The 15370-nt window shown below is 43.2% G+C and overlaps 1 protein-coding gene across 3 annotated transcripts in view; it reads right to left on the bottom strand.

The window, feature by feature from the left end:
- The window catches only part of FHOD3 (formin homology 2 domain containing 3), a 470296-nt gene that overhangs the window by 255228 nt on the left and 199698 nt on the right, over positions 1–15370 (bottom strand). For all 3 annotated transcript variants that reach the window (XM_047828303.1, XM_047828305.1, XM_047828304.1), the window contains exons 4-5: positions 15227–15294; positions 7252–7357 (exon numbers count right to left, since the gene is read on the bottom strand). In XM_047828303.1, coding sequence (XP_047684259.1) covers positions 7252–7357; positions 15227–15294 — 174 coding nt within the window. The remainder of the gene's footprint in view (positions 1–7251; positions 7358–15226; positions 15295–15370) is intronic.

Genomic DNA, 15370 nt, shown 5'->3' with positions numbered 1-15370 from the left:
CAGCCCATAACAGGTGGTTACTACATTGATATCATTGACTATTATTGATAATAACTGTCAGAGTTACAACTCAATCCTTTAGTCAGGTCTTTCTATGAGCCCTGTAACCTTCATAACACTCCTAAAATTAGATATCTCCCTGGAAGCTGCACTTTAAAGAAGTTAAATAATTGCAGCGAGGTCTAAGATATGTCACAAAGCCAGCTTCCAAGGTGTGTATTTTCAAGCCACTCCCTTCTGTCAGACACAGCTGACAATGTACTTAAAGGACACTTCATTTTTGCAAGAGGCATGTGGGAAGCAGGCATGTATATATGAGAGTAGAAAATGTTTTTCATCTTTGTTCAGTAGGATTATAGGTGATTTTTATGTTTTTTTCCTTTCTTTGCCATTTGCTTTCCATACTCTTGTGTGTCCACGGACTGCACGATGAAAAGCAATTATAAAAGGCTATTTCCACTTTAAGAAAAATCTGTATATCACTCAGTTTTATTCTCTTTTCTTTTCAGACACGTCCATCTTGGATTGTCTCTATTCTGCTGGCCTTGACACTCTGACATTCTCTCCGGGACATACCTGGACCCCTCCTTTGATGCGTGGACAGTGAGGACTTTCTGCCGTTGAGTCCAAGGCACATGATTTAGGACATGAAAGCCTTGCTTTTATCACCTTACAAGTGCAACCAATGCAGCAAGTCTCCAACAGGAATCTTCTGGTCAACACACTCTTGCCTCAGTCAGCGGCTCCACCTACTCTCAGCCTGTTTCCCAAATTCAGAACTTTGGATGGAAATTCAGACTGTAGGATGCCACTACCTGTGTGGTGCCAGGATTTCTCTCCCCAGATATTCACATAATAGTTCGGATGGGGAAGGTGACAGAGGACAGTGCTGATCGCATATTAAGAAACGCCACGGTGAGGGGCACCTGGCTCAGTTGGTTAAGCATCCAACTTAGGCTCAGGTCATGATCTCGCTGCTCATGGGTTCAAGCCCTGTGTCACGCTCTGTGCTGACAGCTCGGAGCCTGGAGCCTGCTTCAGATTCTGTGTCTCCTTCTCTCTCTCCCCATCCCCCACCCACTCATGCTCTCTCTCTCTCCCTCAAAAATAAACATTAAAAAAAAAAATGCCAGGATGGGATAGAATAAAAAAAAACAACGTCATGTTGGACTTGAGATCCAAGTTCACAAAGCAGCAATGACAGCACAACATATGCCCAGCTAGGACAGATCTAGACTCTTCTACTTTACATCACTGTAACCCTGGTTTCACAGATTGCGATTTCATTAGGCATGTGATTTCACATGCCTCTGGGGCACAGAGGCAACAAAGCGGAACAACCCTGGGGCAACACACAAAAGAGTGGTGGAAACGGAGGTCCACAGAGCCCATGAGCTCTCTGTGAAGGAAACTGCTTCTTCTAACTCTCGCTAATTATGGCCACGCAGCGATAAAGACCCTGTGTTGGCCTGAGCTTTCAGTTTTACAGAAGAAGCCATATACCCATAATTTTATGTCCAATCCCTCAATTCTTAAATGTTCATAACTGGGCCACCTGGGTGGCTCAGTCTGTTAAGCTACCGACTCTTGGTTTCACTCAGGTCATGATGAGTCCTTCAGTTCGGGCCCCACATCGGGCTCTGTGCTGACAGTGTGGAGCCTGCGTGGCATTCTCTCTCCCTCTCTGTCTGCCCCTCCCCCTGCTTGCATGCTGTCTCAAAATAAATAAACATCAAAAAAATAAATAAAAACGTTCATAACTATTGTAAAAAATTTTGAACATACTCTATGAGGCAAATAAAATACCTGCAGGTTTAGTCTGGCCTCATGGGGTGCCAATTTGTGCCAGCCATCATGATTCCCTCCTGGGAATAGTTCCAGTCATATGGACGTAGCATGAGGAGGGACATCTGATGAGAAAGAACTCCATCACTGACAGTGGCTTCAACCCCCAAGGGCTGGTGAGAGTCTAGGGGGTGACCCAGATACCTGTGCAACTGTGTCATTGTCATCCACACCAAAGTCTGGCCACGTGGCTGCCATGATTGATCCCTTAAGTCCTGACCAAACATCCTGATGTACTCATCTCACAAGAGGAAGGTTTCTCCAAGACAGGTCAGGTGTGCCCCAGGACCAGCGTAAGGGAGTCGAGAGTAAGGCCCAGCCATTCAGGAGTAAACACGGTACCAAGGACCTGAGCTTGGTTCAGGAGGTGAGTAGCTCCCCACTTCTGCTCCCATCCTCCCACTTTGGGGCTGGTTTGGGCCCCTTCCTATGCTCCCAGTCTATAGTCTGAACCAAACCTCTGTCCTCCTCCTTTGTTCTGAAATGCCAAAAACACAGACTTCTAAGTTCTGCCAGGGTGGAAGATTTTGTTTTAAACACCATTTGATCATTTTGCACCACCACCTAAGATCACAGATCTCTTTGCACTCCGTCTATAATGTGTCTGTTCCAGATGATGCTGGTGCTGACAACCCGCCCCCCCTCCCACCGGGCAGAAGTCTTGAACCTCATTAAGATATCCCCTGACATGGAAGGCATTTTCCCCCCAGAGTAGAATACAGTTAAGTGATATTTGGCAGGGCACTGAAATTCTCTGGTTCCAGTTCTCCCAAAGCCACCTGAAATCTGGATGTTGTTGTTGTTGTTGTTGTTTAGGTCAAATGTTCTGATTTTTCAATGTTGACAGGCATGAAAACATTTTTTAAGACGCATTATAGGGACAAACAAAATATCTGCAGTTTTCTCCTAAAATGAAAGGGTTGAGCTATAGGAGTTCTAAGACCTTATCCAGCTCTGATAACGACAGTGGTGTTTTTTTGATTAATGGGTACTTTGCTTCAAGTGAAATGATCAAATCAGACTTCTCCATGTAAAACTAGCCCTTACGAGGCAGCTTCCCTTGAAGTACAGCCAGAAAAGGCAGCTGATCTCACGGATTCTACTCATCTCTTTCTCATCCCCCACCCCCGGCCCCAAAGCTGATCCCCTTATACACACATAATCTCTAAATATGTAAGGTGTATGAGATACAACAGGTGAAGTGGCCATGGCATGCCTGTACCTTGCTGTCATCGTCACATCCCCAGGGCTTAAAGGGGCCCCCCATGAAGGCTCAGTATGTGCGCAGAAAGTTCCCAGGAATATACCATTCGAGGTCCTACTTGAATAAGAATAATTGCGAGGTACAAAATTCCACAGGAGACTTATATTAAATGCTGGCTATCTTGAAAAACTTTAGGTCATTAGCTAGAACCATCCAAGCATAATAAGTCAGATAAATATTATTTCTGCATGTTGTGCATTTAGACTTCTTCCCAGCAGCTGGCTCACATTTTCAGAGAGCACTGGGCTACACCATAACTCAAAACCTATCTTTACTGCTCAGCAGATACATCCTCTACTAAAAGCAACACATTCCTAGGCCTTAAAAAAAAAAAAAAGAAAAAGCTGACAGACAGCTGAGCACAAAAATAAAGATAAATTAATCGAGTTCTAAAAGCAGATGTGGAAAGCACTGGGTTCTCCAAATGCTCGTTTCCTTTGGATCTGGGGGACTCACACATGAGCACAGCTCTGAGGTAACTTCATGAAGGCACACCCTCCCCGACAGGATTTTGACCACTAATCTACTTTTGAGGTTGTAAGACTTTACAGTGATGCAGTTCTGAGGCTCTGAGTAGAGGTCGCTCAGCTCTTCTCCAGCAGCTGAAGTGCACACCCTCAGCCACCTGACATGTTGGGCTCTCACACTGTAGGCCATGATACTTCTACTCTAACAGCTCCAGGGCCCACAGGGGTAAGTTGGCTTACCCCACCCTGCCAGCTCCTTCCTAGGGAAACCACAACAAAGGTTCTTGCCCTCTCCCTCTGCCTCATGACTGACCCCCATGCTTCTCCTGACTAGCCTCTGTGGGGCACTCTGTGTTCTCCCCAGGAAACTGTGAGTTACAAAGCTATAAAACATTCTGCACTTTCTCTCTGGATCTGCATCTGGCCTCACCATACTTCACCCCAAGGTAATAGGGTTGAAATGAGGTTAAACAAAGAGGCAATTCAAAGGTTTTCCTTGATTGCAAAGGTCTGGTGTTCTGCCGGCGGCTGATCACCATCTAAAAAAGCCTACAAGAGAAGTTCTTCAAAGTCAGGAAGGGGTGACTCAACATGCGGGCTGGGAAAAATGATAGTTTCCTTATATAAAAACACAAAAGTCACACCCTGAGAAATCTGTCATTTACATCCCTCAGAAGGTACCTTCCTGGCATGGATTCTGGTCAGATACATCAAAATGTGCTGATGTTTGCACACAGTGCCCTGGTCACACCGAGTCTACTGAGACTTAGCTCGAGCGAGGCAGGCAGGGAAAGGCAACTCCATTCCATGGAAAACAGAGTGCCTCGTAGTAACCCCAATGGAGGGAGAACTTGTTCATTTTCCAGGGAACATCTGGGGAGCTTCTGGTCTTCAATCAACAAACACAAATGGAGAGGAAAAATCTGAAGGCAAGGCCCTGGTGGTGGCAATGAAAGGGTAGAGCCTCCTGCTATTTTAGGAAGAGAGGTCTGCAGCAAGGGTTTGACCTCGGTGGCATTTTCTACACAGACAAGCAGCACATGGGTGACAGGACTCTCCCCTGGTTGTGTTTAGGTATTCTGATTCTTAAAAATGTGGCAGTTGACTTTGGCACCTTCCCAGTACTACAACTGCAAGTTAATAAACCGTTGCCAGTTTAACAAGAAGCATTAAGGTGGAGAGCCTCACTAAAGTATTCTACATCAGTAACATCTTTCCCGACCAGGCAACACAATTCACACAGTTCACCATTTGGGGGCCTTGTACAGCCACTGAGATTACCCTGCCCTCAGTCAGGAGGGAGTGAAGGCTGAACTCTTTCCTCCTAACTTGGTCTGTGTGGCAGGCACTGGTGATCGTCAGGCCCAGAGCCACCCCCTTTCTCTCTTGCTGCCACCCCGCCCTGCCCTGAGAGTCCAGGAAGCCAAGTCAAGTCATCTGCCAGCCTCCTTTGCAGCTACAGGTGCTCATGTGACCCAGTTCCAACCTGTGGGAGACGTGTGCGAGGGGCTTTCGACAAAAATGTGGCCTTCTTGCTAAGGGCTGACCCCACCTACCAGGGCCATCCCCCTCAACCCAGGCTTGGCTGTAGATCAATGTGGAGGTTTACACTGATGGTTTACCCCATAAAAATACACACACACACACACACACACACACACACACACACACACACACTCTCCTAGATGAGGGTCACAAGAAATTAAATACATAGATGGTTATAATATTCGTTCTATAGAGGTGTGTGTGTGTGTGTGTGTGTGTGTGTGTGTGTGTGTATACTTTAAACATAACAAAAAACCCTACTGTGTGGACCCACTATTCAGAATTAGGTAATTTTAGATTTATTTCCTTCCAGGAGGTTCAACTTATGAACATCCATATGTCAGGTGGAAAATCAACTAGACAAGTTTCCCTTGTCCTTGTCTTGGTGCCTTCCCCCCCTTCTAGGTATTAGACCCATGTGAAACAAAAGCCTAGGATGAGAATCTCTTCAGACACCAAGCTGCACTGACAGGCAACAGTGGGACCAAGTGTGCGGTTCATTTGTCTACACAAATCCCACAAGTTTCCATGTTTTCATTATGGGGAGAGAAATCATCAAATTCATCCTGAAGCCGTCTCTACTGACAACTTGTAATGAGGATCAACCACACGCCCGGGAAAAGATTGAAGATGGGTAGAAAGAGGTGACTTTCCAGCCTCCCCAGCACCATGGAGAAGCAGAAGGCTGAGGAACACTCTCTCACACACACACTCGGCATTTATCAAGAAGAACAGAAACCATAACCACTGCCTTGAAAATATGTCCTTAATTTTTTTTTCTTAACAAGCCCTAAGTTTTCTTTCTCGCTTTTTGCCCCTGTGGCTCCCCAGGGACAGGGTCCAAGAGGGCAGGACTCAGTTCGCTGTGCTGGGTACCAAGACAGGTCAGGAGGCTTCTGCTCAGGGTGAAACACAACAGGAACTGCAGGAGACAGTTTCACTTTGCCTGTCTCATCAAGCCTGACCATGGATATCTGATACTAAATCATGTTTCATGCACTTGTCCTTCACCCAAGGGAAAAGGAAAAGCAGTATTTCCCCCCTATGTGAACAGGGAGATAAAGCTGTGGGGTTGCAGGTATACGTGAAGAGGAGATGAGATGTTCCCTCCGGGCCCAGGCATGGCCCCTGCTTGACCATGCCCAAGAGAAAGGAACTTGATTGGGTAACTACTCCACATCTTTGAGTCTCAAATCTTCCAGTTGTAAAAATGGAGATAATATTGAACTACATTAAATCTCTCCTTTGACCTATAGTTCAAAACTGTTGATAGCAGTCATTTCTTAGAGTCCAACCTAATAATTCCTGCTCTCCCTTGTCACATTTTTATGGGATCAAGTAAAACTATTTATATGAAGGTGGACAAAAATACTATGACCAAAGAGCATTAATTTTATGAACGGGAACAGTAATCAGTGCTTCAAACACCACATGTATCTCACTTAAAAAAAAAAAATGAGGGGCACCTGAAAGTCTGACTCTTGATTTTGGCTCAGGTCACGATCTTCTGATTGGTGGGATAGAGCCCTGAGTCAGGCTCTGGGCTGACAGCACAGAGACTACTTGGGATTCTCTCTCTCCCCCGTCCCCCAACTCTCTCCCCGTCTCTCTCTCTCTCTCTCAAAAATTAACATTTTTTTGAAAAATAAAATTATACAGATAGCTTTCCAGAATCATTCCTTAAAATCCAAGTTGTGGGCCCACCCCAAACCTACCGAGTCACAAACATGAAAACCCAGTGAGGAGGGTATGCTTCTGACAAGCATTCTCAGTAATAACCCAAGTTATTGATTTCCCAGGAAAGAAATTGGCTTCTTTGGTTTGGGGTGACTTTCTGCTGAAATGCAGGCCCCCGTAGTGTGTTTCTTTCCTCACCAAATAAAAGGGATTGTAGAGAACCTCCTGAGAAGGAGTATTTTCCTTAATAACCAGGAAGAGGTGTGGGGCAAAAATTAGCTCAGTCACCGATTAGTTACCAGGAAGTGATAAAACCTGAATAAAGTGTCATCTTTTGTTCGGGAGTGTCTTTATCATCTTACTCTGTAATCCAAGTCTTTTTCAAAACTCTTAGTATCGAAGTTTCTGGAAGCAATGCCAGGGCCCCCTTGCAGCGGGCACATCAGAACTTACCCCTCAGAATGTAGTTCTGATAGTTCTGGTCTGCCTCAGCTCCCACCTTGATCAAACACGTCAGACCTTCAGCCACTACAAATTCATGCACCAAATCCTTGTCATCCTGGGCAGGAAAGGAGAGAGAAAAAAGACTTCAAATACTGTCCCAGTCCATGCTCTGTCCACGCTGTTAAAACTATGTACAAGCCTTTGAAGCCAGACTGACCTCTAAAGAGTGTTCTGCTCTATTCAAATGAGGCATCTTAACTGTTGCCAGAGGAATTTTACAACCAGTCTCCACGTTGTTGTTTGCCAAAGACCAATTATTGCCTTCTGGGCAATCTAATAAAGATAAAGCAAATGAATCCCCTGTCAAGAATATTTATAGTGTTCTGTTTTTCATTCTTTAAAAATCACCAGGCTCTGCTTCCCCACAGGTCCCTCGGGACGGGCCACATGAAGCTTGCTGGGTTTTAGCAACAGGAAACATTCGATTGCAGCACAGACCATCAAGTGGCGGATTCAAAGCCACTCGTGTGTTCCAAAAGACCGTCCTTAAGGTCAGTGGTTACAAGGGTCTTGCACATGGTATCTGAGTGAGGAAGCAGTTTCTCCTCCTCCCAAGTTGCGTTGCAGGACAAGCCAGGAGGCACATGACCAGCCGTGCATCTGGAGCAACCACATCTGTCTGCAAAGGGGCCGCTTCAGGAGGCCACAGGAAGTCACAGGAGGCAGGACGTGGAAGGAATCTCAGGGACCATCTAATGCAGTGGTTCTCAAAGACAGGTGTCCAGACTCACCGGCAGCATGAGCATCACCTGGGCACTTGTTACGAATCCAAATACCCCAATTTACTGCATAGAAAATTCTACCATGAGGCTCAGCAATCTGTGCTTAACGCATCCCCCCAGGTGACTCAGAGATGTTCCGATGGTTCTCACCCCTGACTCCTTCACATTAGGATCATCTAGGGAATCTTTAAAAAGAAATAGGAAGCAGGATCTGCCCAGATGAATTTCATCACAATTTCTGAGGGCAGGGCTCTGGCTGTGAATAACTTCCCCAGGAAATCCTTAAGGGCAATCACTTCGAGGACCATTGATCTAAGCCTACCTTCTCTTTACAGAAGACTCAAAACTTGGGCTGAGATCACCTATGTCCAGCCAGCGCCCAAGCCCAATCATTTTCTGCAGTACCAAGTTCTACAGAGCTCTATGAGAGGGATTTTTCCACTACTGTTTCAGGAGATGTCCTGAATTAGACAATGCCTGGTCTCAGAGGCAGCTAGCGTAAGACTGGAACATTCATCTTCAATTATAACAACAGAGCAAAAATTAAAAAAAACCTCAGTGATGTAAATAGTAGGAAGCTTAATGGAATAATGAATGGTTATTATTATAGGAATGGTCAGCAACCATAGTTTATCTCCAAAAAAGAAAAAAATAATTTAGACAAATGGGCATAATTCTCCTGTCCCTATGTGAAATCAGCCCCTCATTTTGACTTTATGGCATTTTCCAATTATATGGATGGAGGACTTGAGCTAAATGTGGGCAGGCCAGGCGAAGGCTCCCTTTGAACCAAGAAAACACTCTCAACGTTCAGAGGGCACTGGTGGGGGTGGGAGATGCTTGTGCCCTGAAGGTAATGAAAGACAGCTGTGTTAACTCAGACTTTAAGATAATCATGGCTTTAGAAGCAAGAGAAAATGGGACAATATCATGAGTTTTTGGAAAATTACTTTACACTCGTATGTATAAAGGAAATAAAAATAATTCTCCCTCCATCCATATCCTTTTCCACCAGCATATGTGAAAAGTGAACATTTAGATGAGCTCATGTCTAGTCAGAAGGTTTTTCCAAGCATGTAACAAATGTTTATTACTTGAACTAAAGCTAGATTCATACATGACTTCATGGTGAAAAAGTGAGAACAAGCCCTCGAGAAACCACTCAAGCTAATCACTAATATTAATACAGCCGAGAGTTGGCTGCTGGGCCAAGGTACTCAGCAACCAAATCCTCGGACCAGGGAGACAGTGTTTATGAAGATTCAGAACCTTAACTAAAACGTATGGACATATGTAGATAAGGCACTTAAGAAATAGGCATTTGTGGCTAATAAATTGTGGAGAATGTCCTCCAAGTTGGCAATGTAGATTTTGAACACATATCCTAAAATATTTAGGCATCAATAAATGATATTTAAAACACTGGTTTCCAACTAGAATGAAATCAGAACGTTAACACCAACTGATCAGGGATTGTCCCTGCATTTCAGAATTTTCTACACTAGCCATACTTCAACCTGTGATCTTTTGTTTGTTTTTCTTTTTAATGCTCATTCGTCAAGGAAAACTATTCAGCTCAATGCAAAAGACCAATGGCTTGGTATTTTACACCCTTATACTCTTAAGTTCCAGAAAGAAGCCTTGCATGTAGAAAACACAAGATGACTTAAATGCAGACTATGGGTATGGGAGAAGGTGATCCAAGCCCCAGACAGTTTACGCCTGTGTAATCCATTCAATACCCAATGATGCCTGCCTGGTTTAGAGCTATTGACTACATAATACCAGCAAATGCTATTCAAAACTATCCGTGTGATGAATAAATGGCAGAAATAACATCCCTGAGAATTCAGAGTTAACACCACAGAACAAACTCAGTGAAGGAATGTGCAACAAGACCTCAACCACGTTCATTTTGTTTTTGAATTTTTTTTCTCCAAGGAAAACTTGAAACATATACAGAACAGTTGAGTGACCCTCAGGTGCCAGTCAACTCCTACCAGTCCTGTTTCCCCTACCACCCCATATTAATTTGTCTGTCTGCTGCTGCCCTATTAATTTAAAGGGAATCCCAGACATCACATCACTTAATCCATAAATACTCCAATAAGAATCTCCCAAATACAGAAACTATTTTTAAAGTTATGTACTCACAATAAAAAACTGATGCTTTAATATTACTAAATGTCCAGTCTGTGACCAAAACTCCAATTGTTTCATAAATACTGTTCTGTTTTTTACATTTTGTACCAGGATCCAAACAAGATCCACATGTGACATTCAGTTGATAAGTTTTAAAGGTCTTTTTAATTCATCTTTTTTGTTTTCCTTGAAATGTAGGTGTTTAGGAAAGTAGGTCATCTGTCCTGTAGAGTAGCCTACAGTCTGGACTTTATTCATTACACCACTGTGGGGAAGATTAGCATGTGCCTCTATCCTAGATCATTTTTAAACTGGTACTGCACAGGGGGACATGAGGAGATCCAGAGTTGATTTTGTTGGCTTTAGCACACCACCGATGGGAGTGCGAATTCCCACGAGGAACGACACACTATCTGGCCTTATCTCTTTTCCACCATGTCAGCGCAGGCATTGATGTTCAATACCCAGATCAATTTACATAGGGCTACAAAACTGTGATATTTTAATTCTATTATTCCTCCCCATTAGCTAGAAGATTATGGTAAACAAAACTTCTGTTCAACTACCATTCCATTACCCTAAAGTTTATATAGAGAAGGGTACAATACCTAGGTATTTTATTATGTTTAGTGCAATTGTAAACCTCCTGGAAGAAAACATAGGTGGTAATTCCTTTGACAGCAGTCCTAGCAACATTTTTCTAGACATCTCCTAAGGCAAGGGAAGCACAAAAGCAAAATTAAACCATTGTGGTTATACCAAAATAAAAAGTCTTTGCACAGTGAAGAAAGCCACCGACAGAGCAAAAATGCAACCTATTAACTGGTAGAAGTTATTTATAAATGATATATCTGATAAGGGGTTAATACCCAAAATATATATAGAACCTATACAACACCAACACACACACACACACACACACACACACACACACACACACACACGATTTGATTTAGAAACGGGCAGATGACCTAAATAGATACTTTTCTAAAGGAGACATACAGATGGCCAACAGACACATGAAAAGATGTTCATCACGCATCATCAGGGAAATGCAAATTAAAACTATAATGAGGTATCACCTCATACCTGTCAGAATGGCTAAAATCAAAAACAAGAAATGACGGGTTGGTGAGGATGTAGAGGAAAAATGGAATCCTCGTGCACTGTGAGTTGGTACAGCCACTGTGGAAAAGAGTACGGAGTTTCCTCAAAAAATTAAAAATAGAGTTACTATATGATCCAGTAATGCCACTACATGGTATTCATCCAAAGAAAATGAAAACACTAATGCAAAAAGATATATATATACTCCTATGTTTATGGTAGCATTATTTACCATAGCCAATATATGGAAGCAACACAAGTGTCCACGGACAGATGAATGAATAAAGAAGATGTGGTATATCTACCTATATATAGACATATACATCTATATATACACATACATATATACATACAGTGGAATATTACTCAGCCATAAAAAAGAATGAGATCTTGCCATTTGCAGCAACACAGATGGATCTAGAGGCTATAATTTTAAGTGAAATCACTTGAATTTAAGAAACAAAATAGATCCAGAGTAAAAAGTATAGACTCAAATACAGACAGCTGGTGGTTGCCAGAGGAAATGTAGGTGGGGGGATGTATGAAACAGGGAAAGGGAATCAAGAGCAGTATAGATGAGCATATAAAATTGTTGAATCGTTATTTTATACACCGGAAACTAATATAACGCTGCATATTAATTATACTTGAATTTAAAAAATTTTAAAGGCAAAGGGTAAGATAAATGTGATATTCTTAAACTTTACCCTTTTTCAAAATAATCAGCTGATTCACTACCATCTTCCTAAGGTGACCTATTCATCATTATTTTTTAGTATCATTATGAACTCATCAATGCCAACTTTCCCGATGTCTTTCAATCCATTGTATTTATCATCCTTATTGATGTTGCTATTTTCCAACCACCAGTAGAAGACCCTTCAACATGCTCCTGAGTTCTTTGTTCTTTTGGCAAGAATCCTAGCAGGACCTGATACCGTCCTTGCTTTAAGGTTTTTTTTGTCTTTTTTGGTTTTTTTTACCCATTTCCTACTCCAGACTTCAAATCAGCTATTTCTCCAAGGATCTATTGTTCCTTTCAGTATCTCAACATCACAACCTTGGGGCTAGTGGTGCTTTAAGTAATAGGCTGACCATTGTTCCTAGTGTTTTTTAGTAAACTTTGAGCTGGAAATATGCTTAGTTGCTTGTTAGTTAGACAATAAACACCATGGGTTCATGCTGATACTTTCAATTAAATTCAGGAATACAGAGTTCTTAACCTCTTCTACCTTTCTATCTCCTTTTTCCTCACACACCAAGAATCTTAATGCTTAACAACTCTAAGAATGACCAAATTAGAACACATACACCAGTCTTAGAACAGCAACACAACACCAGCAGCAGCAATGGGACTATTGCAAACAGTTGACTGGGCGTGTGGTTCCTTTCGTTCTTAGAATATATCTACTCATGGGCGCCTGGGTGGCTCAGTCGGTTAAGAGGCCGACTTCACCTCAGGTCATGATCTCACGGTCCGTGAGTTCGAGCCCCGCGTCGGGCTCTGTGCTGACAGCTCAGAGCCTGGAGCCTGTTTCAGATTCTGTGTCTTCCTCTCTCTGACCCTCCCCCGTTCATGCTCTGTCTCTGTCCCAAAAATAAATAAATTAAAAAAAAAAAAGAATATATCTACTCAAAGCACACAAATCACAATGTTTTAAAGTCACTTGGAATAACTGACTCCTCTCTCTTCAGTTTCTGCCACCAACTGGGTACTCAATGAGGTGAACACAGGTTTTGAAAGAAGTCAAAGCTGAACAGAACATCAGGAAGGCTGAGGGACTAAATGAATTAGGACAAGGAATGGCATGAGCCTGGCCCTCTGGTGGTACAGTGAGGGTCCAGCCCAACTGCAGCTGGGAATCTGAGTTAAAGAGAAGGATGTCATCAAAGGTAAACAAGTTTCGTTTTGTTTGGCTAAGGAACAAGGAGATACAGATGGAACTTTGGGACAATTAGTGTTTACTAAATTAGAAACCAGAAAGACTAACGACATACACATCTGCTAGAAGGTTATCCAATTCACCCATTGCTTACACAGCCCCAGATACTGTGCTTGGCCCCAAAGACTCAGTGATGAAATCCAGGGAGCTTGCAGACAGCTAGATTCAGACAAGTGCCGTAAGTTCTATACTACAAGTAAGCTCAGAGAACTTCAAAGGTATTTGGAGGCACTAGAATGACTCATTTAGGGAGAAGGGCACTAGCAAGAGGAGACACCAGGAGGTCAACCAAGAGACATGGAGAGTGGATGTGGGGTGGCAACACATTATGGGATAGAAGCAATAGATCCAGGGGAAAAGGTGCAGAAAAGGAAGGGTACAGCTTGCTCCCAGAATGCACCCATGAATAGAATTTAAGATGCAGCCAAGGGTAGAGAATTGGGCAGCAGAGGCTTCCATGAGGGCTTCACGTTAGACTGAGAAATTCAGATGTAATCTAGAAGGCTACATGGGACCAGCAAGAGAAGGCCTTCCTCAAACCCCTCTGGTAGAAAGAACAGACTGAGATGGAGAGAACAAAAAGCAGGCAGTGCCCATGGACAGATGTTGCCATTTTTCCAGAAGAACCAGTCTGAACCACGGTAGACCCCAAACGCAAGGTGTTTCGGAGACATTGCAGCATGAGGAGCAATGACAGGGTAGGTTCACCACCATAACTGTTGGAAGAGCCAAAAGGGTTCACGTCCAGAAATGTTAACACTGAGAAGGGACTCTGCTCTGGGAGAAGGTTAAGGGCATGACTGAACACCTTTCAGGAACAACGGGATGAGAATGTGCAGATGGGATGGATTGTTGGCCTTCTTGCCAGTCCCCTCTCAGGAAGACATCCATGAAGGGGAAGTGCCACTCTGGCAGAACTATCACTGACAGGGGTGCCTGGGTGGCTCCGTCAGTTAAGCATCTGACTGTGGCTCAGATCACGATCTCATGGTGTGTGAGTTTGAGCCCCGTGTCAGGCTCTGTGCTGACAGCTCAGAGCCTGGAGCCTGCTTTGGATTCTGTGTCTCCCTCTCTCTCTGTCCCTCCCCCACTTGTGCTCCATCTCTCTCAAAAATAAATATTAAAAAAATAAAAATAAAAAAAACTATCACTGACAAAATTTTTTAAGAATATGGCTAAGACAGGAACTGAAGAGAAGAGGGATATACCCTAGGAATATACAGACACTCAGTGCACGTGCTACCTCCTGACTCTGCCAGACAGCAGTCTCCCCCTCCTCTCCTGGCTCTGTCCCTCTCTCCTCTTGGCTGCTCACAAGTGAGAGTCTCTCAACTTGCCTGCTCCCCTGTCCTGGCCTTCTTCACTAGGCCCAGGACTTTCTCAAGGCAGGGGAAGAGGGAAGGCTTAGGAATAAAGGATAAAATGGACCCTGCATGTGTGCACAAGGGACACATCCACAGCAGCATGGTTTCTAAAATAGCCAACATTGGGAATAAACCAACAGAAGAGTGAACAAAGCCAATTATGCTTTATTCATACAATAGACGACTCAGAGCTACGTCAGTCATGCCTACATCTATCCCGTTTTCACTAAATAAGCTGGAGTATGATCCATGCAGCATAATATGTATGAAGTTAACAAAGGATATACATACTCTTGGTGAATATTCACCAACAGCATGGAAACATGGATACAGAGGGGGCCTGGGGTGGGAGGAAGATGGTTAGTACTGGGGACAACGCAAGACCTCAATTATATCTGCAGTAGGTTTTTCTTTTTAAAAGTCTGAAGTCAGCATGGAAAAACATGATTTGGTAAAGTCGTCTTTACTTATGTTTGAAATATTTAATAGGGTAAAAATAGTCTCAACTGAGACTCTGACCTAATTGACATTTTAATTGAAAGGAACTTTTCTTTCTGTAACCAGTAAGAGGCAGAAATAGGTTTGTATCTGATTCCATAAGCAATACAAAAACAGGACCTGTGAGCACACGTGTCTTCTTTTTTACCTGAAATATCTGCTTCAGGGAGAAAAGGGCCCTTCTTAAATCTCGCCCACTGGAGTTGTACAGTTTTTCTGAAATAAAAAACATAACATATAAAATTAATTAAACTGACGCAATCAAGGGTAAAGACACAGAGAGAACACGAAC

The sequence above is a fragment of the Prionailurus viverrinus genome, chromosome D3 (genome assembly GCF_022837055.1).
Source record: "Prionailurus viverrinus isolate Anna chromosome D3, UM_Priviv_1.0, whole genome shotgun sequence".
NCBI classification, from domain to species: Eukaryota; Metazoa; Chordata; class Mammalia; order Carnivora; family Felidae; genus Prionailurus; species Prionailurus viverrinus.
Note: the sequence above shows the minus strand (reverse complement) of the source record. Positions and strands in the feature narration are given on the sequence as shown.